The sequence below is a fragment of the Oncorhynchus masou genome, chromosome 2, assembly GCF_036934945.1.
Source record: "Oncorhynchus masou masou isolate Uvic2021 chromosome 2, UVic_Omas_1.1, whole genome shotgun sequence".
NCBI lineage: Eukaryota > Metazoa > Chordata > Actinopteri > Salmoniformes > Salmonidae > Oncorhynchus > Oncorhynchus masou.
In genome coordinates, this window is record NC_088213.1 from 27,773,495 (window position 1) to 27,800,615 (window position 27,121).

General features: G+C 40.0%; 1 protein-coding gene across 1 annotated transcript in view; it reads right to left on the minus strand.

Moving 5' to 3' along the window:
• Positions 1-246: 246 nt before the first annotated feature.
• LOC135557993 (synaptotagmin-7-like) overlaps positions 247-27,121 on the minus strand; it is a 139,293-nt gene continuing 112,418 nt past the window's right edge. Inside the window, exons 7-12 of the mRNA XM_064991757.1 lie at positions 6,405-6,513; positions 4,379-4,643; positions 3,632-3,801; positions 3,356-3,470; positions 2,898-3,097; positions 247-2,081 (exon numbers count right to left, since the gene is read on the minus strand). Coding sequence (XP_064847829.1) covers positions 1,977-2,081; positions 2,898-3,097; positions 3,356-3,470; positions 3,632-3,801; positions 4,379-4,643; positions 6,405-6,513 — 964 coding nt within the window. The 3' untranslated portion in view covers positions 247-1,976. The remainder of the gene's footprint in view (positions 2,082-2,897; positions 3,098-3,355; positions 3,471-3,631; positions 3,802-4,378; positions 4,644-6,404; positions 6,514-27,121) is intronic.

A 27,121-nucleotide genomic window follows, 5' to 3' on the forward strand; every position in this document is an offset into this window, starting at 1 on the left:
GTCTGGCCAGTAATGGAACAGCCGTGGTCCTGAAGACATACTAACACCCTAACTATCTAACATCAGGAGCAGGACAGAGCAGAGGGGTCTGGCCAGTAATGGAACAGCCGTGGTCCTGAAGACATACTAACACCCTTACTATCTAACATCAGGAGCAGGACAGAGCAAAGGGGGTCTGGCCAGTAATGGAACAGCCGTGGTCCTGAAGACGTACTAACACCCTTACTATCTAACATCAGGAGCAGGACAGAGCAGAGGGGGTCTGGCCAGTAATGGAACAGCCGTGGTCCTGAAGACATACTAACACCCTAACTATCTAACATCAGGAGCAGGACAGAGCAGAGGGGGTCTGGCCAGTAATGGAACAGCCGTGGTCCTGAAGACATACTAACACCCTAACTATCTAACATCAGGAGCAGGACAGAGCAGAGGGGGTCTGGCCAGTAATGGAACAGACTAACTGACGTAACAGACACACATTCCAATAGACAGGCAGAATTACAGAAAATTACTGACAGAGACAAACAGGTAACGTTATAAACCTTGATGGGGACAAGATCATTTGGCTTAGTGCTCCATTATAAACTAAACTGACTTGGTTGGGAGAGGGGCATTTATTTATGGTTATCTGCAGTGGATGATGCAACTGAGAGAAAGCACCTCAGATGAAGACTGGTGGTTCATGTCAAGTTCCTCCTCTGCTTACGGTTCCACACCAGGTAGCAGGCACTACCCTACAGACTGTACCCCTCTCTCTCTGTCACTGCTCAGCTGCTGTGACCTCTCCAAGTCTTCAAACATATCCAGTAGAATACTGATGATTATTATTGTCATCATTATTATCAGTAATATTGTCGTTATTCATTTGATAGCAGTGCAAGCCCATTACTTTCACACACACACACACACACACACACACACACACACACACACACACACACACACACACACACACACACACACACACACACACACACACACACACACACACACACACACACACACACACACACACACACACACACACACAGAGAGAATACGACAGAATAATAGCTGTCTTTTTGCTTCTATTTACTGTCTGTGGAAGAACATTTTGATTGGTCTCTTTAGGCTTTTTAAAAACAAAACACAACATTGATGACTTTACTCTTTTTCTGTCATTATTCTTTTTTTTTCTCTCTGGAAAATAGGAACGTCTTTTTACATTTCCCCCATGGACCAGTGTAAATGATCAGTCATTTTCTCCTTTTTTCATCTAGAACTTCATTTGGAGTTACAACACATCACCCACAGCACGCACAGACAACAAGGGGGTCCAGCCATGGAAGAATCACTACAGTGGTGGGAGAGAAAGAGATCAGAGGTGATGAACGGGGTGGAGTGACAGTGTCACGTCTAATTCCATTATCATCCAGACAGTCCATCCCTCTTCTATTCCATTGGTTTGCCTCTCTCTCTCTATCGATCCTTCCTGTTATATTCTCTGTGTGTTTGCAGAAGAGAGCGGACCAAAGGGTCAATGTGGGAAGCAAAAAACAATAATGAACATCCAACCAGATCGCTTCTGACGACAGAGAGAGCAGTGATTAGGGAGAGAAGAAGCCTCCCCTCACTGCCACGATGGAGAGACACAGGATGAATGGAGGAACTGGATTCCTGGGGCTCACCCTAGGGCTGGCAGAGTGTGCTGCTCCAGAGTAAAACAGAGTAAAGGTGGACCAAGGAGAAAAAACAACGGTTGAGAGGAAACTTAAAAGCAACAAGACTCAGAAAGGACCCGGCTTAACAGAGGGGAGTAGAGGAAGGAGAAGTTCATTAGGGATCTGAGAGAAGACAGGCAGGAGGAGAGGGTGGATGCGTTGGATGGCTATTTGTACCCATGTTCTGCAGTGAGTCAGCCTTGTGCATAACGATAGAGTGGGAGGGCAGGGCAGGGGGCTGGGGTGGTCTGGGTGGATGTGACTGGACCTACAGTATCAGGCCTTGAGGGCATGCCACTGCTGCACGGCATTACGAGGTTTACCCATCATGTCCTTCCAGTGCTTCACCTCCGCCGGACCACTCTTCCACGAGAGATAGATCTGAGAGAGAGAGCAAGAGGGAGGGTGGGAAGAAAGAGAGGAAGAGAAGGGGATGAAGGGAGGAGGAGAGAGAGATGGAGTGAAAGAGAGCGAGGGGGTGAGATGGATGAGCAGGATATCTGACGTCACAGAGATCGATATTACTCATACTCAAACAGAGAGAGGTAAACTAAACTCTCTGAAGTCTGGAGTGTCCCTGCTGTTACCATAAAGCTTGCCAATCACCCTAATCTGAACTTAATTCATATCGGGAGCTGAGGAGAGTCATTAAGATGAAACAGCTGTTTTACTCTCAGCAATTTTCAGAGCAGGGGAAACAGGGGGAAAGATTTGTGTGAGAATGAGACTTATGTTTAGACAGAGAGATGGAGGCTCCCAAGCAAGCCGCAGCTGTGTTTTACTGCTGGTGATTAGACTGTGGGTGAAAGGGCCAGCGCCTGTGATGAGGCGTGTTTGGTTTACTGAAGGGTCACTATCAGACACTGGATCCATAGTAAGGAAGCCTGTATGAGGGTTACAGTGTGTCAGAAAATCAATGGGATAGTGCCTCTGCGTGCCACAAACGAACCACACAATCAATGGATATCAATCTCACTGTGTCAGTATGTAAGAGCAATCTTGAGACAGTGACTGTTAATGTGTCGTTGTGTTAGTGTGTGTGAGAGCAGGATCATTGTGTGTGAGTGAGTGTGTGTGTGTGTGTGTGTATGTATGTGTGCGCATGTGTGTGTGTGTGTCTCAGTATGTGCCAGCAGGGGTCAGTGTGGATTGGTGATGTAAGTGGCTGGTGGTCTGGGCGTTACGAGGGGGCGGTACCTTGCCGATGACGTCGTTGCGACTGAGCTTGTCCTTGTCCATGACGGTGATGATGATGGTGGTCTCTCGGAGCACGTGGGCGGGGACGTCGAAGGGGAAGGACTCGTTGAACACGGGGTTCAGACAGCACTTCATTGTCACCGTCTTCTTCTTCTCCACACGCTTGTCCTTGTGCATCAGCCACAGCTTCACATAGGGATCTGACGGGGGAGACACATCACTTAAACACAGAGGTTACATCACTTAAACACAGAGGTTACATCCCAAATGGCACCCTAATCCCAATGCAGTACACTTATTTTGACCAGGGCTCATAGAAAGTAGTGCACTATTTAGGGAATAGGGTGCCATTTGGGATGTCAAGAATGGAGAAATACTGAAACCACATTGACACATGTTAAGGTAGACAGACTGCAGCACAGGAAACAGGTGATGACAGAGTACTGTATGTACTGTACCGGAGGTGCCTCCAATGTCCATGGCTTTGAGGTTGCGGGCTTTGATGATGGTCACAGTGATGGTGTTGGCTTGAGGGTTGTAGCACAGTGACACCAGCAGGTCTCCTCGACTCCCCTGAGAAACACAATGACATCACCACTCACCAACCCTCTCACTCCCTCCATCCCCTCTACCCCCTTCTCTCTCCCAGTCATCCCTCCTTTTCCTTGTTCCCTCTCTCCACCCCTCCCCTGTCCCTCTGCAACTGTCCTAGTCTGTGTGTGTACTTTACTCACGCTGCCGTCGCTGCAGGGCTTCAGCTCCTTCCAGTAGGTCTGCTGGTTGCCCAGGTCCACCTTGTTAAGGGGAATGGACACCTCCCCGATGGGGTCGTTCCTGCTGAAACGATCGTAATCCAGCACCTGCATATAGAGGGTCCTCTGGATCACCTTCTCATAGGGGAACCCTGGGGGGAACAGACAGATACATATACAGACAGATAAGAGGCTGATATGTGCTGGACAGAGATTTAAGACTTTATACAGGATGACCAATAGCCATAAAGTCTGGTTATGTGTATAGATGTGTTTTTTATCATGTGCAGTAGTTGTACTGTAGCTTTAAAAAATGTTTATTTAACCTTTATTTAACTTGGCACATCAGTTAAGAACAAATTCTTATTTACAATGACGGTCTACCAGGGAACAGTGGGTTAACTGCCTTGTTCAGGGGCAGAACAACAGGTTTTTATCTTGTCAGCTCAGGGATTCAATCCAGCAACCTTTTGGTTAGTGACCCAGCACTCTAACCACTAGGCTACATGCCACCCCGCGAGTGTATCCGTGTGTCCCAAATGGCACCCTATTCCCTATGCAGCGCACTACTTTTGACCAGGTTTGTCACAAATGGCACCCTATTCCCTATGCAGTGCACTACTTTTGACCAGGACCCATAGGGCTTTGGACAAAAGTAGTGCACTATATATGGAATAGGGCGCCATTAGGTATGCAACCTCTGTGTGCACGGTGATTTCACAGTCTGACCTTCAAACAGGAAGGTCTCGTTCCAGCGAGGGTTGAGGTTCTTCCTCTTGACCTTGGTCTCCAGCTTGTGCTTCTTGTCAGGCAGCAGGTAGAGTTTGACGAAGGGGTCTGAGGTGCCAGAGAAGTCCTTGGCGGGGAGCTCCTGGCCCGTGAGGATCTTCACGGTCAGGGTGGAGTCCTGGAAGCTGTAGCCCACACTGAACTGAATCCGGCCCAGCTTCTCAACCACAGGCCCTTCTGTGTCCTCTTCTGAGCCTGGAGAGAGCTGGGAGAGAACAGCAGCAGAGCACTATAATATTTATCCAGTCTATACGATGGTAGAATCGCAATTGCATACTCCTTGTGTCCTCTCTCCTCGACTCCTACTCAAAACACATTGGAGAAGGTCAGAGTAATGGACCTCTGGCACTCTCATCCAATGGGTTTTGAGAAGGAGGCGAGGAGAAAGAGAGAGGATGCGAGGACTACGCAATTGAGATTCTCCCTATGTACACTCAACAACCCTCATCCTACTAGCCCCACCCTTTCCCAGCATGGAACACACAGATCAAACACTCAGGGACATGGACACCCAAGGTGAACAAGGAGCTTTGTTTCTCATCCACAAGGGGGCAGTCAAACAGCACTGGAACTCACATGCAATGCCACCATCATGCTAGCCTAACTTTCAGATAATGTTATGTCATATGTCTGGGCTTTACTAAGCGATAAGGGAGGGAGCAATGGGGGAGAAGGTATATCAGGAGATGAGAGGCAGGAGATATTCTGTGAGTAGAGAGACCCCCTGCCTAACTGGAGCTGGGCCCTGATGGAGGGAAGGAAATCCAGTTAAAAGGCTGCTATCTGATAGAGAGGGACCAGAGGCCTGGCCCAAGGTGCAGTTCCTGGAATTTAATCTCACATTCTGTATTCTCTCCCACACATCTCACTGTTGCTCTACCTCTCCGTTCTAAATCTGATCATCTCTCCTCCTTCACTCTCTTGGTGTCTGATGTCTGTCTGTCTTTGAAACACACACAGACATACACACATGCACACACAGACATACACACATGGACACATGAATGCACCCACCGGCTTTCAGACCGCTCTCTCCTGAAATCTGTCCCACCTACAGTTGTCAACAATTTTTCAGGGTCAATCTGTTTTTTCATCATTTTTATTTATACTTGTTGCCCAATCGCTTCGCCTGAAACCCACATAACCCACATAGATACAGAACCTCCACCTCCACAAAATACAGCCATATACTGAGCCCACCTACACTATACACATCTCTCCACCCCCAGACCATGTGAGTGTCAGAACACTAGATTAATCATATTATTAACATAATATGTACACACACCAATCTCTTGTGACAGACTGACAAGGCTGGCCAGTTTACACAAGATTTGATTCTGGGTACCAGGATTAATGAACTTAGCTCACTTTTGTAAACGCACATAAAACTCCTAAACACCTGCATAGGTAGTATCACAATGACCCCCCCCACCCCCCCGGGGAAAAAAAATGTGCCTCAGGGATTTTATTTTATTTTTAATAGTTATTAACTAGGCCTAGTGAAAGTCTTCGACCCACATAGTGAAGTGAGAGACCAGAGATGGAAAGAGACCGTGGCCAACTGCAGGTCTGATCCAACTGACAGGCCCTGTTGGCTCCCCCTCAAAGTGAAAGTATCATCATTAAGCATCATCGGGACCTCCATAACGCAGACGTGCAACCCACATAATAACACAGGCCCATCCCCCACCCGCGCCCTGTCCACCCAGCACTCACAGCACTGTGTTCGCAGCGTAATTACCAGCTTTTGCTGAATAAAGCATATTCTACTGAGTTTCTCCTTTGTGATAGCCAAGCTGGGTTGGGAAATGTCATGTAATTAGCACGTTTTGTCATTGAAGACATCTTGCAAATCTAAATACTGCTACAAGTGGGTGGCGGTGGGCAAACCCAGACATGCATAGAGGAGTACAGATGAACAATCATTAACACAGACAGACAGGAAGGGAGCGGATTTCCTTACCATGTGAATGTCGCTGGTGGTGACAGAGTTGGCCAGGTCTGTGACGGAGGAGTTCCCGAGGCGGCCTGCCTCATCTGGGGTCTGGCTCCCAGGTTTACCCAGGCTCCTGCTGGGGGGGCAGAGACACAGTCAGGACGGACACTGAGAGAGAGGATAATGGAGCACTAGGAGAATCCTGCTTCTGAAGACAAAGAGCCAGCCTCAGCTCTGTGATGGCTTCCCACCACAGGTGAGGCTGCAAGGTCTTGTGTCAGGTCTAGACTATCCAGAGTCCAGATCTGAATGTGACTAATAATGTCCCCAGACTTGGGAGTAACAAGGGAATTTTAGTGACTTACACTCACACACACACACTCACACACACACACACACACACACACACACACACACACACACACACACACACACACACACACACACACACACACACACACACACACACACACACACACACACACACACACACGCATACATGCACACTTAGTTCCAAACCTTAGTCACTACAAGCATGTAACAGTGTGATATTTACAAAACAGACACAAAAATCAACACAATGAATGAACAAAAGAGTAAAAGAAAGAGGACAGGGTGGGGGAGGACTGGGTGTTGGAGACAAAGTATCCCTAGCCAATATGTTGTAACAGTCTGGTGAGCAGAAGACATGCTGAGCTATAGCAGGTGACACAAGTCAAGACACAGACAGACAACACTAATTACAGGTTACACACTGGAAAATGACAAGAGGAAGAGAGAGGAAAAACAGTGCAGGTGCACTGTAGAAATAGAGGGATAGGAAGTGGGATTAGGAATGGGTGCTGTGGGAAAGATGAGTGCAGAAGAAGAAGTAGATTTGAAGATCTCTGCAGAGAAAAGGGGGGATTTGTCTTTGTTAAGACTAGGAGGATTAACAGAATGAACAAAGTGAGGTTACTGACTCATATGAACGTGAGACAGAGACAGACACCACAACATAGTTCAGTTGAAGCTGGAAGAGAAATAAAGGAGATAAGAGAGGATAAGAGGCTGGGAGAAAAAAACAAAGACTTACTTTTAGTAAGAAAGCACAATAAGGACTGAAGAATAGAGACAAAAAACGGACTAGATATGGGCATACAAAATAAGAGGTCGAGTCAGAGAGGGAGGGGTATGGCTGGAGGCAGTACATCAGAAAGGCTGACAGGAAAAAGAAGTAGGCGAGCGAGAGAAAAAGAGAAAAGGAGGGATAAGATGTGATGTGGGAGGGTATAAACATAACACACACAACATGTTAACCGCCAAATAGATACAAGGAACTAATCGTTTGGCTGAGTGAGGTTAATCCCAATCCAGAGGGATGTTAGAGGATGCAAGTGGGCATGTTAGCCATATGGGTTATCAAGGAGGAGGGAGGATGGTAATTGTGGTTCCTGAAGTATCTGTAATTCTGTGGTTGAGGCTACAGATGTCTGTGTTCCTGGTCGTTTGAGGGGTCAGTCACTGTTGTAGGACCGCAGACATGTCTCTGTCTGGTCGGGCTCTCTCTGTGTGAAGGGTCAGTCACTGTTGTAGGACCGCAGACATGTCTCTGTCTGGTCGGGCTCTCTCTGTGTGAAGGGTCAGTCACTGTTGTAGGACCGCAGACATGTCTCTGTCTGGTCGGGCTCTCTCTGTGTGAAGGGTCAGTCACTGTTGTAGGACCGCAGACATGTCTCTGTCTGGTCGGGCTCTCTCTGTGTGAAGGGTCAGTCACTGTTGTAGGACCGCAGACATGTCTCTGTCTGGTCGGGCTCTCTCTGTGTGAAGGGTCAGTCACTGTTGTAGGACCGCAGACATGTCTCTGTCTGGTCGGGCTCTCTCTGTGTGAAGGGTCAGTCACTGTTGTAGGACCGCAGACATGTCTCTGTCTGGTCGGGCTCTCTCTGTGTGAAGGGTCAGTCACTGTTGTAGGACCGCAGACATGTCTCTGTCTGGTCGGGCTCTCTCTGTGTGAAGGGTCAGTCACTGTTGTAGGACCGCAGACATGTCTCTGTCTGGTCGGGCTCTCTCTGTGTGAAGGGTCAGTCCACAAATGCAAATCCAGTATCTGTGGTTGGGTTGGGCTGCCTAACACAAGAGAGAGACTGTAACTCTTGTGCACTGTGTCCTTCCATGAACACTGGCTGGCTGGATTTCACTTATATACAGTACAACAGAGGCATGCAGAGTTTCACTGTGCCATTATACTACAGTTTAGCAAAGCGCAAGCAACAACATGCACATACAAAACAATCTCTCAGCTAGTATTTGCTGCCTGCATCTCAGAACCTAGGGAGGACTACGCCCCATATCATGTCTGTCTGTCTGTCCAGTGATCTATTTGTTTTCTCTATAAGGCACTAATAGAATAAGGCACTAACACCACTTACCCCCATTCCTTTAGTCATTCCCCTTCCTGTCTAACATCCATTTAGTGCCTTATAGAGAAAACAAATGGATCACTGCACCCTCTGTGTAGGTGATCAGTGAAGTTGAATGAGCAACAAATAAATAACAGAGTTTATCCACTTGGTGAGGATAAGACTGAGTTATCCAGATAAGACAGACACGGGTTGACACCGAGTCACAGACAGGGACACAGGCAGATAATGGAGCACGTATAGAGTAAGAAGCGCGGCATCAGACAGAGAAAGACAATGAATGTAGACAGACATACAGACAGACAGGTAAGTGTAAGCAAAACAGGTCATGTGGATGAGCCTGGTTCCAGGGGGGTCTCTTGATTGGCATAGCTGTGATTGGAGGGGAAAGCTGTCAGGAGGATTCACACCGTAGACTGCAGAGGAGGGGGTTGAATGAGGGGAGACATAGGATGATGGAATGGGGAGAGGTCAAAGTGCCAAACATCTCAACAACTGATACACCTTGCTTCGTCTTCCGTTTATCTTATCTTTACCGAATCACGCCAATTTTTCTCATATCCAACATCTCCTGCTGTCCTTCCTCTTTACTCCCTCAGTCCTAATCTATCTTCTCCATTTCTCTTTCCTTCCTTAGTCTATTATCTCCTTGTATGCTGATTCATTAAAGGTTGGATCTAACCCAAAGCCTGCTGTCGATGTCTAGAGACTCGTGTCCCACCCACAGGGAATGACTGTCTCAGTCTGATTCAATCAACTTCCTACCATCAAAACAAATGACTCCAAACAGGCTAACAAGAGGGACTCCATACAAAGCACTCTAACTAGATAGAGTTAGGTAAGGTCATCTTCTCTCTTCTTCCATATTTACTGTTAAGGCTAACTGATGAGGCTAACGTGGGGCTAACGTGATGCTAACATGTGGCATGGTTGTGTATGGGCATGGTGAGGGTCATGTCAGTCAGTTTGCAGTGGCTTGCAGCTGCCAGAGGTGGCTGATGGCGCCCGGACCAACCCATGCTGTTTCCCTTCCCAGATCACCAGCTAAAGAATATGGGCTGCTCTGTTGGCACGGCAACGGCTGGAGAGACAGCAAGCACCTGGGATTGAGGGAGTGAAAGGAGGGTAGGCGTGCAGCGTGGGGGCTTGGCTGGGGGTCGCAGAGGGCAGCAAACAGGCAGACACATCAACAGCAAGACACAACGGGATTGGAGGACATATGACAGGTGCAGGTGAGTCCCTCTGGGAAAACACACACACTCACACACGCAAACACACACACACACACATACAAACTAGCAGGGGCATGTGGAGGCAGGCGAGGCCTCTACTTCTCACCATGACCTGTGATAATATCCTTATGGAGTGTTACCTGTGCCCAGAGCCTGAGACCAAAGGAAAAAGGGAAGAGGTGGGGACACTCCGCTGCAAGGCTGAAGAAAACCCTCTCCTGCCCGCACGCTCCCAGTACCCTCCCCTACCCACCTCCCCCATGATTCACTTAATGACCAATACAAGAGACAAAGACACACACAAACAGACAGACAGACAGACAGACACATACACACAGCCCTGGATCCACTGCCCTACACTAAAACCTGAGTCAGCCTGTCATCATACTCTAGTGTCAATAGAGAAAGGAATAATAATAATAACAAATATAACGGCATAGTAAGCCTATAACGATACTGTTACACCAAAAACACCTCCTCATTTCTAATGACCTTTTAGGATGGTTACCCGCCACTAGGCAGGTTATACTGTATGCTTTGATTGAAACAAAATACAAGAAAGGATAATAGTTTGTTAAAATCATCTGCTCTAATTCTCTCACAAAACAGTCATTGAAGAAGCTCTACATGCATATTCCCATGAAACTGATTGAGATCAAATGATCTGCATGCAGACGCAGTTTGGACATTTCACCAGTAAAACGTGAACAATTATCATTTAGGATGGACAGTGATGATGGGCTATTTTGAAATTACATATGCCTAACTTGGTGATATCTCTGCATTTTTGGGGAGGCCTGTAAGTAAACATTTCACTGTTAGTCTTCGTCTGTTGTATATGCGAAGCATGTGACAAATAAACATATAAACTCAACAATTGTCTTGGGACAATATGTGTGAGCATAGGGCAAATAAACATATAAACTAGACAATTGTCTTGGGACAACATGTGTGAGCATAGGGCAGACGTTGCAATTGGAAGAGGCAACTTATGCATATTCTATAATAATATTCAATAGGCTATATCTGTTGGTACAAACTTTGACTGAGAAGTTACGACATCCTTTTTTAACAGATTGTTGCACTCACACAACTAAACAACAGCACTACACCACTGTAGTGGGCTAATATTGAGGGAGGTTATGTGTGTAGTGGACTACTATAAACATCAAAGGAGAGATCAGATGGGCTCTGAGTACTGATGGGAAGCCAGCGAAATATGAGCTAATGTACAGTAATGACTAGACCACTTATAAGAGCCAATGTACAGTAATGACTAGACCGTTGATATGAGCTAATGTACAGTAATGACTAGACCATTGATAAGAGCTAATGTACAGTAATGACTAGACCACTGATATGAGCTAATGTACAGTAATGACTAGACCATTGATAAGAGCTAATGTACAGCAATGACTCAACCACTGATATGAGCTAATGTACAGTAATGACTAGACCATTGATAAGAGCTAATGTATAGTAATGACTAGACCATTGATAAGAGCTAATGTACATTAATGACTAGACCATTGATATGACCTAATGTACAGCAATGACGAGACCATTGATATGAGCTAATGTATAGTAATGACGAGTCCATTGATATGAGCTTATGTACAGTAATGACTAGACCATTGATAAGAGCTAATGTACAGTAATGACTAGACCATTGATATGAGTTAATGTACCGTAATGACTAGACCATTGATATGAGCTTATGTACAGTAATGACTAGACCATTGATAAGAGCTAATGTACAGTAATGACTAGACCATTGATATGAGTTAATGTACAGTAATGACTAGACCATTGATATGAGCTAATGTACAGTAATGACTAGTCCATTGATATGAGGTAAAGTAAAGACTACTCCATTGATATGAGCTAATGTACAGTAATGACTAGACCATTGATATGAGCTAATGTACAGTAAAGACTACTCCATTGATAAGAGCTAATGTACAGTAATGACTAGACCATTGATATGACCTAACGTACAGCAATGACGAGACCATTGATATGAGCTAATGTATAGTAATGACGAGTCCATTGATATGAGCTTATGTACAGTAATGACTAGACCATTGATAAGAGCTAATGTACAGTAATGACTAGACCATTGATATGAGTTAATGTACAGTAATGACTAGACCATTGATATGAGCTAATGTACAGTAATGACTAGTCCATTGATATGAGGTAAAGTAAAGACTACTCCATTGATATGAGCTAATGTACAGTAATGACTAGACCATTGATATGAGCTAATGTACAGTAAAGACTACTCCATTGATATGAGCTAATGTACAGTAAAGACTACTCCATTGATATGAGTTAATGTACAGTAATGACTAGACCACTGATATGAGCTAATGTACAGTAATGACTAGACCACTGATATGAGCTAATGTGCAGTAATGACTAGACCACTGATATGAGCTAATGTGCAGTAATGACTAGACCATTGATATGAGCTAATGTACAGTAATGACTAGACCACTGAAATGAGCTAATGTGCAGTAATGACTAGACCACTGATATGAGCTAATGTGCAGTAATGACTAGACCATTGATATGAGCTAATGTACAGTAATGACTAGACCACTGATATGAGCTAATGTACAGTAATGACTAGTCCATTGATATGAGCTAATGTACAGTAATGACTAGTCCATTGATATGAGCTAATGTACAGTAATGACTAGTCCATTGATATGAGCTAATGTACAATCATGACTAGTCCATTGATATGATCTATTCCATTGATATGAGCTAATTTACAGTAATGACTAGATCACTGATATGAGCTAATGTACAGTAATGACTAGATCACTGATATGAGCTGATGTAAAGTAAAAACTAGTCCATTGATATGAGCTACTGTAAAGTAAAGACTAGTCCATTGATATGAGCTACTGCAAAGTAATGACTAGACCATTGATATGAGCTACTGTAAAGTAAAGATTAGTCCATTGATATGAGCTAATGTACAGTAATGACTAGACCACTGATATGAGGTAAAGTAAAGACTACTCCATTGATATGAGCTAATGTACAGTAATGACTAGACCATTGATATGAGCTAATGTACAGTAAAGACTACTCCATTGATATGAGCTAATGTACAGTAAAGACTACTCCATTGATATGAGTTAATGTACAGTAATGACTAGACCACTGATATGAGCTAATGTACAGTAATGACTAGACCACTGATATGAGCTAATGTGCAGTAATGACTAGACCACTGATATGAGCTAATGTGCAGTAATGACTAGACCATTGATATGAGCTAATGTACAGTAATGACTAGACCACTGAAATGAGCTAATGTGCAGTAATGACTAGACCACTGATATGAGCTAATGTGCAGTAATGACTAGACCATTGATATGAGCTAATGTACAGTAATGACTAGACCACTGATATGAGCTAATGTACAGTAATGACTAGTCCATTGATATGAGCTAATGTACAGTAATGACTAGTCCATTGATATGAGCTAATGTACAGTAATGACTAGTCCATTGATATGAGCTAATGTACAATCATGACTAGTCCATTGATATGATCTATTCCATTGATATGAGCTAATTTACAGTAATGACTAGATCACTGATATGAGCTAATGTACAGTAATGACTAGATCACTGATATGAGCTGATGTAAAGTAAAAACTAGTCCATTGATATGAGCTACTGTAAAGTAAAGACTAGTCCATTGATATGAGCTACTGCAAAGTAATGACTAGACCATTGATATGAGCTACTGTAAAGTAAAGATTAGTCCATTGATATGAGCTAATGTACAGTAATGACTAGACCACTGATATGAGCTAATGTACAGTAAAGACTACTCCATTGATAAGAGCTAATGTACAGTAATGACTAGACCATTGATATGAGCTAATGTAAAGTAAAGACTACTCCATTGATATGAGCTAATGTACAGTAATGACTAGACCACTGATATGAGCTAATGTACAGTAATGACTAGTCCATTGATATGAGCTAATGTAAAGTAAATACTACTCCATTGATATGAGCTAATGTACAGTAATGACGAGAGCACTGATATGAGCTAATGTACAGTAATGACTAGACCACTGATATGAGCTAATGTACAGTAAAGACTATTCCATTGATATGAGCTAATGTACAGTAATGACTAGACCACTGATATGAACTACTGTAAAGTAATGACTACTCCATTGATATGAGCTAATGTAAAGTAATGACTAGACCACTGATATGAGCAAATGTACAGTAATGACTAGACCACTGATATGAGCTAATGTACAGTAATGACTAGACCACTGATATGAGCTAATGTACAGTAATGACTAGACCGTTGATATGAGCTAATGTACAGTAATGACTAGACCACTGATATGAGCTAAAGTACAGTAATGACTAGACCACTGATATGAGCTAATGTACAGTAATGACTAGACCACTGATATGAGCTAATGTACAGTAATGACTAGACCATTGATATGAGCTAATGTACAGTAATGACTAGACCACTGATATGAGCTAATGTACAGTAATGACTAGACCATTGATAAGAGCTAATGTACAGTAATGACTCGACCATTGATAAGAGCTAATGTACAGTAATGACTAGACCATTGATATGAGCTAATGTAAAGTAAAGACTACTCCATTGATATGAGCTAATGTACAGTAATGACTAGACCACTGATATGAGCTAATGTGCAGTAATGACTAGACCATTGATATGAGCTAATGTACAGTAATGACTAGACCACTGAAATGAGCTAATGTGCAGTAATGACTAGACCACTGATATGAGCTAATGTGCAGTAATGACTAGACCATTGATATGAGCTAATGTACAGTAATGACTAGACCACTGATATGAGCTAATGTACAGTAATGACTAGTCCATTGATATGAGCTAATGTACAGTAATGACTAGTCCATTGATATGAGCTAATGTACAGTAATGACTAGTCCATTGATATGAGCTAATGTACAATCATGACTAGTCCATTGATATGATCTATTCCATTGATATGAGCTAATTTACAGTAATGACTAGATCACTGATATGAGCTAATGTACAGTAATGACTAGATCACTGATATGAGCTGATGTAAAGTAAAAACTAGTCCATTGATATGAGCTACTGTAAAGTAAAGACTAGTCCATTGATATGAGCTACTGCAAAGTAATGACTAGACCATTGATATGAGCTACTGTAAAGTAAAGATTAGTCCATTGATATGAGCTAATGTACAGTAATGACTAGACCACTGATATGAGCTAATGTACAGTAAAGACTACTCCATTGATAAGAGCTAATGTACAGTAATGACTAGACCATTGATATGAGCTAATGTAAAGTAAAGACTACTCCATTGATATGAGCTAATGTACAGTAATGACTAGACCACTGATATGAGCTAATGTACAGTAATGACTAGTCCATTGATATGAGCTAATGTAAAGTAAATACTACTCCATTGATATGAGCTAATGTACAGTAATGACGAGAGCACTGATATGAGCTAATGTACAGTAATGACTAGACCACTGATATGAGCTAATGTACAGTAAAGACTATTCCATTGATATGAGCTAATGTACAGTAATGACTAGACCACTGATATGAACTACTGTAAAGTAATGACTACTCCATTGATATGAGCTAATGTAAAGTAATGACTAGACCACTGATATGAGCAAATGTACAGTAATGACTAGACCACTGATATGAGCTAATGTACAGTAATGACTAGACCACTGATATGAGCTAATGTACAGTAATGACTAGACCGTTGATATGAGCTAATGTACAGTAATGACTAGACCACTGATATGAGCTAAAGTACAGTAATGACTAGACCACTGATATGAGCTAATGTACAGTAATGACTAGACCACTGATATGAGCTAATGTACAGTAATGACTAGACCATTGATATGAGCTAATGTACAGTAATGACTAGACCACTGATATGAGCTAATGTACAGTAATGACTAGACCATTGATAAGAGCTAATGTACAGTAATGACTCGACCATTGATAAGAGCTAATGTACAGTAATGACTAGACCATTGATATGAGCTAATGTAAAGTAAAGACTACTCCATTGATATGAGCTAATGTACAGTAATGACTAGACCACTGATATGAGCTAATGTAGAGTAATGACTAGACCACTGATATGAGCTAATGTAAAGTAAAGACGAGACCACTGATATGAGCTAATGTATAGTAATGACTAGACCACTGATATGAGTAAATGTACAGTAATGACTAGACCACTGATATGAGCTAATGTACAGTAATGACTAGACCACTGATATGAGCTAATGTACAGTAAAGACTACTCCATTGATATGAGCTAATGTACAGTAAAGACTACTCCATTGATATGAGTTAATGTACAGTAATGACTAGACCACTGATATGAGCTCATGTACAGTAATGACTAGACTACTGATATGAGCTAATGTAGAGTAATGACTAGACCACTGATATGAGCTAATGTACAGTAATGATGAGACCACTGATATGAGCTAATGTACAGTAATGACTAGACCACTGATATGAGCTAATGTACAGTAATGACTAGTCCATTGATATGAGCTAAAGTAAAGTAAATACTACTCCATTTGTATGAGCTAATGTAAAGTAATGACTAGACCACTGATATGAGCTAATGTATAGTAATGACTAGACCACTGATATGAGTAAATGTACAGTAATGACTAGACCACTGATATGAGCTAATGTACAGTAATGACTAGACCACTGATATGAGCTAATGTACAGTAAAGACTACTCCATTGATATGAGCTAATGTACAGTAAAGACTACTCCATTGATATGAGTTAATGTACAGTAATGACTAGACCACTGATATGAGCTCATGTACAGTAATGACTAGACTACTGATATGAGCTAATGTACAGTAATGACTAGACCACTGATATGAGCTAATGTAAAGTAAAGACGAGACCATTGATATGAGCTACTGTAAAGTAATGACTACTCCATTTGTATGAGCTAATGTAAAGTAATAACTAGACCACTGATATGAGCTAATGTATAGTAATGACTAGACCACTGATATGAGTAAATGTACAGTAATGACTAGACCACTGATATGAGCTAATGTACAGTAATGACTAGACCACTGATATGAGCTAATGTACAGTAAAGACTACTCCATTGATATGAGCTAATGTACAGTAAAGACTACTCCATTGATATGAGTTAATGTACAGTAATGACTAGACCACTGATATGAGCTCATGTACAGTAATGACTAGACTACTGATATGAGCTAATGTACAGTAATGACTAGACCACTGATATGAGCTAATGTACAGTAATGACTAGACCACTGATATGAGCTAATGTACAGTAATGACTAGACCATTGATATGAGCTAATGTAAAGTAAAGACTACTCCATTGATATGAGCTAATGTACAGTAATGACTAGACCACTGATATGAGCTAATGTACAGTAATGACTAGTCCATTGATATGAGCTAATGTAAAGTAAATACTACTCCATTGATATGAGCTAATGTACAGTAATGACGAGAGCACTGATATGAGCTAATGTACAGTAATGACTAGACCACTGATATGAGCTCATGTACAGTAAAGACTATTCCATTGATATGAGCTAATGTACAGTAATGACTAGACCACTGATATGAAATACTGTAAAGTAATGACTACTCCATTGATATGAGCTAATGTAAAGTAATGACTAGACCACTGATATGAGCAAATGTACAGTAATGACTAGACCACTGATATGAGCTAATGTACAGTAATGACTAGACCACTGATATGAGCTAATGTACAGTAATGACTAGACCGTTGATATGAGCTAATGTACAGTAATGACTAGACCACTGATATGAGCTAAAGTACAGTAATGACTAGACCACTGATATGAGCTAATGTACAGTAATGACTAGACCACTGATATGAGCTAATGTACAGTAATGACTAGACCATTGATATGAGCTAATGTACAGTAATGACTAGACCACTGATATGAGCTAATGTACAGTAATGACTAGACCATTGATAAGAGCTAATGTACAGTAATGACTCGACCATTGATAAGAGCTAATGTACAGTAATGACTAGACCATTGATATGAGCTAATGTAAAGTAAAGACTACTCCATTGATATGAGCTAATGTACAGTAATGACTAGACCACTGATATGAGCTAATGTACAGTAATGACTAGTCCATTGATATGAGCTAATGTAAAGTAAATACTACTCCATTGATATGAGCTAATGTATAGTAATGATGAGACCACTGATATGAGCTAATGTACAGTAATGACTAGACCACTGATATGAGCTAATGTACAGTAAAGACTATTCCATTGATATGAGCTAATGTAGAGTAATGACTAGACCACTGATATGAGCTAATGTAAAGTAAAGACGAGACCATTGATATGAGCTACTGTAAAGTAAAGACTACTCCATTGATATGAGCTAATGTACAGTAATGACTAGACCATTGATATGAGCTACTCTAAAGTAAAGACTACTCCACTGATATGAGCTAATGTAAAGTAAATACTACTCCATTGATATGAGCTAATGTAAAGTAAAGACTAGTCCATTGATATGAGCTAATGTAAAGTAAAGACTACTCCATTGATATGAGCTAATGTACAGTAATGACTAGACCACTGATATGAGCTAATGTACAGTAATGACTAGACCACTGATATGAGCTAATGTACAGTAATGACTAGACCACTGATATGAGCTAATTTACAGTAAAGACTACTCCATTGATATGAGCTAATGTACAGTAATGACTAGTCCATTGATATGACCTACTGTAAAGTAAAGACTAGACCATTGATATGAGCTAATGTAAAGTAAAGACTACTCCATTGATATGAGCTAATGTACAGTAATGACTAGTCCATTGATATGAGCTAATGTAAAGTAAATACTACTCCATTGATATGAGCTAATGTATAGTAATGATGAGACCACTGATATGAGCTAATGTACAGTAATGACTAGACCACTGATATGAGCTAATGTACAGTAAAGACTATTCCATTGATATGAGCTAATGTAGAGTAATGACTAGACCACTGATATGAGCTAATGTAAAGTAAAGACGAGACCATTGATATGAGCTACTGTAAAGTAAAGACTACTCCATTGATATGAGCTAATGTACAGTAATGACTAGACCATTGATATGAGCTACTCTAAAGTAAAGACTACTCCACTGATATGAGCTAATGTAAAGTAAATACTACTCCATTGATATGAGCTAATGTAAAGTAAAGACTAGTCCATTGATATGAGCTAATGTAAAGTAAAGACTACTCCATTGATATGAGCTAATGTACAGTAATGACTAGACCACTGATATGAGCTAATGTACAGTAATGACAAGACCACTGATATGAGCTAATGTACAGTAATGACTAGACCACTGATATGAGCTAATTTACAGTAAAGACTACTCCATTGATATGAGCTAATGTACAGTAATGACTAGTCCATTGATATGACCTACTGTAAAGTAAAGACTAGACCATTGATATGAGCTAATGTAAAGTAAAGACTACTCCATTGATATGAGCTAATGTACAGTAATGACTAGACCACTGATATGAGCTAATGTACAGTAATGACTAGTCCATTGATATGAGCTAATGTAAAGTAAATACTACTCCATTGATATGAGCTAATGTACAGTAATGACTAGACCACTGATATGAGCTAATGTACAGTAATGACTAGTCCATTGATATGAGCTAATGTAAAGTAAATACTACTCCATTGATATGAGCTAATGTATAGTAATGATGAGACCACTGATATGAGCTAATGTACAGTAATGACTAGACCACTGATATGAGCTAATGTACAGTAAAGACTATTCCATTGATATGAGCTAATGTAGAGTAATGACTAGACCACTGATATGAGCTAATGTAAAGTAAAGACGAGACCATTGATATGAGCTACTGTAAAGTAAAGACTACTCCATTGATATGAGCTAATGTACAGTAATGACTAGACCATTGATATGAGCTACTCTAAAGTAAAGACTACTCCACTGATATGAGCTAATGTAAAGTAAATACTACTCCATTGATATGAGCTAATGTAAAGTAAAGACTAGTCCATTGATATGAGCTAATGTAAAGTAAAGACTACTCCATTGATATGAGCTAATGTACAGTAATGACTAGACCACTGATATGAGCTAATGTACAGTAATGACTAGACCACTGATATGAGCTAATGTACAGTAATGACTAGACCACTGATATGAGCTAATTTACAGTAAAGACTACTCCATTGATATGAGCTAATGTACAGTAATGACTAGTCCATTGATATGACCTACTGTAAAGTAAAGACTAGACCATTGATATGAGCTAATGTAAAGTAAAGACTACTCCATTGATATGAGCTAATGTACAGTAATGACTAGACCACTGATATGAGCTAATGTACAGTAATGACTAGTCCATTGATATGAGCTAATGTAAAGTAAATACTACTCCATTGATATGAGCTAATGTACAGTAATGATGAGACCACTGATATGAGCTAATGTACAGTAATGACTAGACCACTGATATGAGCTAATGTACAGTAAAGACTATTCCATTGATATGAGCTAATGTAGAGTAATGACTAGACCACTGATATGAGCTAATGTAAAGTAAAGACGAGACCATTGATATGAGCTACTGTAAAGTAATGACTACTCCATTTGTATGAGCTAATGTAAAGTAATGACTAGACCACTGATATGAGCTAATGTATAGTAATGACTAGACCACTGATATGAGTAAATGTACAGTAATGACTAGACCACTGATATGAGCTAATGTACAGTAATGACTAGACCACTGATATGAGCTAATGTACAGTAAAGACTACTCCATTGATATGAGCTAATGTACAGTAAAGACTACTCCATTGATATGAGTTAATGTACAGTAATGACTAGACCACTGATATGAGCTCATGTACAGTAATGACTAGACTACTGATATGAGCTAATGTACAGTAATGACTAGACCACTGATATGAGCTAATGTAAAGTAAAGACGAGACCATTGATATGAGCTACTGTAAAGTAATGACTACTCCATTTGTATGAGCTAATGTAAAGTAATAACTAGACCACTGATATGAGCTAATGTATAGTAATGACTAGACCACTGATATGAGTAAATGTACAGTAATGACTAGACCACTGATATGAGCTAATGTACAGTAATGACTAGACCACTGATATGAGCTAATGTACAGTAAAGACTACTCCATTGATATGAGCTAATGTACAGTAAAGACTACTCCATTGATATGAGTTAATGTACAGTAATGACTAGACCACTGATATGAGCTCATGTACAGTAATGACTAGACTACTGATATGAGCTAATGTACAGTAATGACTAGACCACTGATATGAGCTAATGTACAGTAATGACTAGACCACTGATATGAGCTAATGTACAGTAATGACTAGACCATTGATATGAGCTAATGTAAAGTAAAGACTACTCCATTGATATGAGCTAATGTACAGTAATGACTAGACCACTGATATGAGCTAATGTACAGTAATGACTAGTCCATTGATATGAGCTAATGTAAAGTAAATACTACTCCATTGATATGAGCTAATGTACAATAATGACGAGAGCACTGATATGAGCTAATGTACAGTAATGACTAGACCACTGATATGAGCTCATGTACAGTAAAGACTATTCCATTGATATGAGCTAATGTACAGCAATGACTAGACCACTGATATGAAATACTGTAAAGTAATGACTACTCCATTGATATGAGCTAATGTAAAGTAATGACTAGACCACTGATATGAGCAAATGTACAGTAATGACTAGACCACTGATATGAGCTAATGTACAGTAATGACTAGACCACTGATATGAGCTAATGTACAGTAATGACTAGACCGTTGATATGAGCTAATGTACAGTAATGACTAGACCACTGATATGAGCTAAAGTACAGTAATGACTAGACCACTGATATGAGCTAATGTACAGTAATGACTAGACCACTGATATGAGCTAATGTACAGTAATGACTAGACCATTGATATGAGCTAATGTACAGTAATGACTAGACCACTGATATGAGCTAATGTACAGTAATGACTAGACCATTGATAAGAGCTAATGTACAGTAATGACTCGACCATTGATAAGAGCTAATGTACAGTAATGACTAGACCATTGATATGAGCTAATGTAAAGTAAATACTACTCCATTGATATGAGCTAATGTACAGTAATGACTAGACCACTGATATGAGCTAATGTACAGTAAAGACTATTCCATTGATATGAGCTAATGTAGAGTAATGACTAGACCACTGATATGAGCTAATGTAAAGTAAAGACGAGACCATTGATATGAGCTACTGTAAAGTAAAGACTACTCCATTGATATGAGCTAATGTACAGTAATGACTAGACTACTGATATGAGCTAATGTACAGTAATGACTAGTCCACTGATATGAGCTAATGTACAGTAATGACTAGTCCATTGATATGAGCTAAAGTAAAGTAAATACTACTCCATTTGTATGAGCTAATGTAAAGTAATGACTAGACCACTGATATGAGCTAATGTATAGTAATGACTAGACCACTGATATGAGTAAATGTACAGTAATGACTAGACCACTGATATGAGCTAATGTACAGTAATGACTAGACCACTGATATGAGCTAATGTACAGTAAAGACTACTCCATTGATATGAGCTAATGTACAGTAAAGACTACTCCATTGATATGAGTTAATGTACAGTAATGACTAGACCACTGATATGAGCTAATGTACAGTAATGACTAGACCACTGATATGAGCTAATGTACAGTAAAGACTACTCCATTGATAAGAGCTAATGTACAGTAATGACTAGACCATTGATATGAGCTAATGTAAAGTAAAGACTACTCCATTGATATGAGCTAATGTACAGTAATGACTAGACCACTGATATGAGCTAATGTACAGTAATGACTAGTCCATTGATATGAGCTAATGTAAAGTAAATACTACTCCATTGATATGAGCTAATGTACAGTAATGACGAGAGCACTGATATGAGCTAATGTACAGTAATGACTAGACCACTGATATGAGCTAATGTACAGTAAAGACTATTCCATTGATATGAGCTAATGTACAGTAATGACTAGACCACTGATATGAACTACTGTAAAGTAATGACTACTCCATTGATATGAGCTAATGTAAAGTAATGACTAGACCACTGATATGAGCAAATGTACAGTAATGACTAGACCACTGATATGAGCTAATGTACAGTAATGACTAGACCACTGATATGAGCTAATGTACAGTAATGACTAGACCGTTGATATGAGCTAATGTACAGTAATGACTAGACCACTGATATGAGCTAAAGTACAGTAATGACTAGACCACTGATATGAGCTAATGTACAGTAATGACTAGACCACTGATATGAGCTAATGTACAGTAATGACTAGACCATTGATATGAGCTAATGTACAGTAATGACTAGACCACTGATATGAGCTAATGTACAGTAATGACTAGACCATTGATAAGAGCTAATGTACAGTAATGACTCGACCATTGATAAGAGCTAATGTACAGTAATGACTAGACCATTGATATGAGCTAATGTACAGTAAAGACTACTCCATTGATATGAGTTAATGTACAGTAATGACTAGACCACTGATATGAGCTCATGTACAGTAATGACTAGACTACTGATATGAGCTAATGTACAGTAATGACTAGACCACTGATATGAGCTAATGTAAAGTAAAGACGAGACCATTGATATGAGCTACTGTAAAGTAATGACTACTCCATTTGTATGAGCTAATGTAAAGTAATAACTAGACCACTGATATGAGCTAATGTATAGTAATGACTAGACCACTGATATGAGTAAATGTACAGTAATGACTAGACCACTGATATGAGCTAATGTACAGTAATGACTAGACCACTGATATGAGCTAATGTACAGTAAAGACTACTCCATTGATAAGAGCTAATGTACAGTAATGACTAGACCGTTGATATGAGCTAATGTACAGTAATGACTAGACCACTGATATGAGTTAATGTACAGTAATGACTAGACCACTGATATGAGCTCATGTACAGTAATGACTAGACTACTGATATGAGCTAATGTACAGTAATGACTAGACCACTGATATGAGCTAATGTAAAGTAAAGACGAGACCATTGATATGAGCTACTGTAAAGTAATGACTACTCCATTTGTATGAGCTAATGTAAAGTAATAACTAGACCACTGATATGAGCTAATGTATAGTAATGACTAGACCACTGATATGAGTAAATGTACAGTAATGACTAGACCACTGATATGAGCTAATGTACAGTAATGACTAGACCACTGATATGAGCTAATGTACAGTAAAGACTACTCCATTGATAAGAGCTAATGTACAGTAATGACTAGACCATTGATATGAGCTAATGTAAAGTAAAGACTACTCCATTGATATGAGCTAATGTACAGTAATGACTAGACCACTGATATGAGCTAATGTACAGTAATGACTAGTCCATTGATATGAGCTAATGTAAAGTAAATACTACTCCATTGATATGAGCTAATGTACAGTAATGACGAGAGCACTGATATGAGCTAATGTACAGTAATGACTAGACCACTGATATGAGCTAATGTACAGTAAAGACTATTCCATTGATATGAGCTAATGTACAGTAATGACTAGACCACTGATATGAACTACTGTAAAGTAATGACTACTCCATTGATATGAGCTAATGTAAAGTAATGACTAGACCACTGATATGAGCAAATGTACAGTAATGACTAGACCACTGATATGAGCTAATGTACAGTAATGACTAGACCACTGATATGAGCTAATGTACAGTAATGACTAGACCGTTGATATGAGCTAATGTACAGTAATGACTAGACCACTGATATGAGCTAAAGTACAGTAATGACTAGACCACTGATATGAGCTAATGTACAGTAATGACTAGACCACTGATATGAGCTAATGTACAGTAATGACTAGACCATTGATATGAGCTAATGTACAGTAATGACTAGACCACTGATATGAGCTAATGTACAGTAATGACTAGACCATTGATAAGAGCTAATGTACAGTAATGACTCGACCATTGATAAGAGCTAATGTACAGTAATGACTAGACCATTGATATGAGCTAATGTACAGTAAAGACTACTCCATTGATATGAGTTAATGTACAGTAATGACTAGACCACTGATATGAGCTCATGTACAGTAATGACTAGACTACTGATATGAGCTAATGTACAGTAATGACTAGACCACTGATATGAGCTAATGTAAAGTAAAGACGAGACCATTGATATGAGCTACTGTAAAGTAATGACTACTCCATTTGTATGAGCTAATGTAAAGTAATAACTAGACCACTGATATGAGCTAATGTATAGTAATGACTAGACCACTGATATGAGTAAATGTACAGTAATGACTAGACCACTGATATGAGCTAATGTACAGTAATGACTAGACCACTGATATGAGCTAATGTACAGTAAAGACTACTCCATTGATAAGAGCTAATGTACAGTAATGACTAGACCATTGATATGAGCTAATGTAAAGTAAAGACTACTCCATTGATATGAGCTAATGTACAGTAATGACTAGACCACTGATATGAGCTAATGTACAGTAATGACTAGTCCATTGATATGAGCTAATGTAAAGTAAATACTACTCCATTGATATGAGCTAATGTACAGTAATGACGAGAGCACTGATATGAGCTAATGTACAGTAATGACTAGACCACTGATATGAGCTAATGTACAGTAAAGACTATTCCATTGATATGAGCTAATGTACAGTAATGACTAGACCACTGATATGAACTACTGTAAAGTAATGACTACTCCATTGATATGAGCTAATGTAAAGTAATGACTAGACCACTGATATGAGCAAATGTACAGTAATGACTAGACCACTGATATGAGCTAATGTACAGTAATGACTAGACCACTGATATGAGCTAATGTACAGTAATGACTAGACCGTTGATATGAGCTAATGTACAGTAATGACTAGACCACTGATATGAGCTAAAGTACAGTAATGACTAGACCACTGATATGAGCTAATGTACAGTAATGACTAGACCACTGATATGAGCTAATGTACAGTAATGACTAGACCATTGATATGAGCTAATGTACAGTAATGACTAGACCACTGATATGAGCTAATGTACAGTAATGACTAGACCATTGATAAGAGCTAATGTACAGTAATGACTCGACCATTGATAAGAGCTAATGTACAGTAATGACTAGACCATTGATATGAGCTAATGTAAAGTAAAGACTACTCCATTGATATGAGCTAATGTACAGTAATGACTAGACCACTGATATGAGCTAATGTAGAGTAATGACTAGACCACTGATATGAGCTAATGTAAAGTAAAGACGAGACCACTGATATGAGCTAATGTATAGTAATGACTAGACCACTGATATGAGTAAATGTACAGTAATGACTAGACCACTGATATGAGCTAATGTACAGTAATGACTAGACCACTGATATGAGCTAATGTACAGTAAAGACTACTCCATTGATATGAGCTAATGTACAGTAAAGACTACTCCATTGATATGAGTTAATGTACAGTAATGACTAGACCACTGATATGAGCTCATGTACAGTAATGACTAGACTACTGATATGAGCTAATGTAGAGTAATGACTAGACCACTGATATGAGCTAATGTACAGTAATGATGAGACCACTGATATGAGCTAATGTACAGTAATGACTAGACCACTGATATGAGCTAATGTACAGTAATGACTAGTCCATTGATATGAGCTAAAGTAAAGTAAATACTACTCCATTTGTATGAGCTAATGTAAAGTAATGACTAGACCACTGATATGAGCTAATGTATAGTAATGACTAGACCACTGATATGAGTAAATGTACAGTAATGACTAGACCACT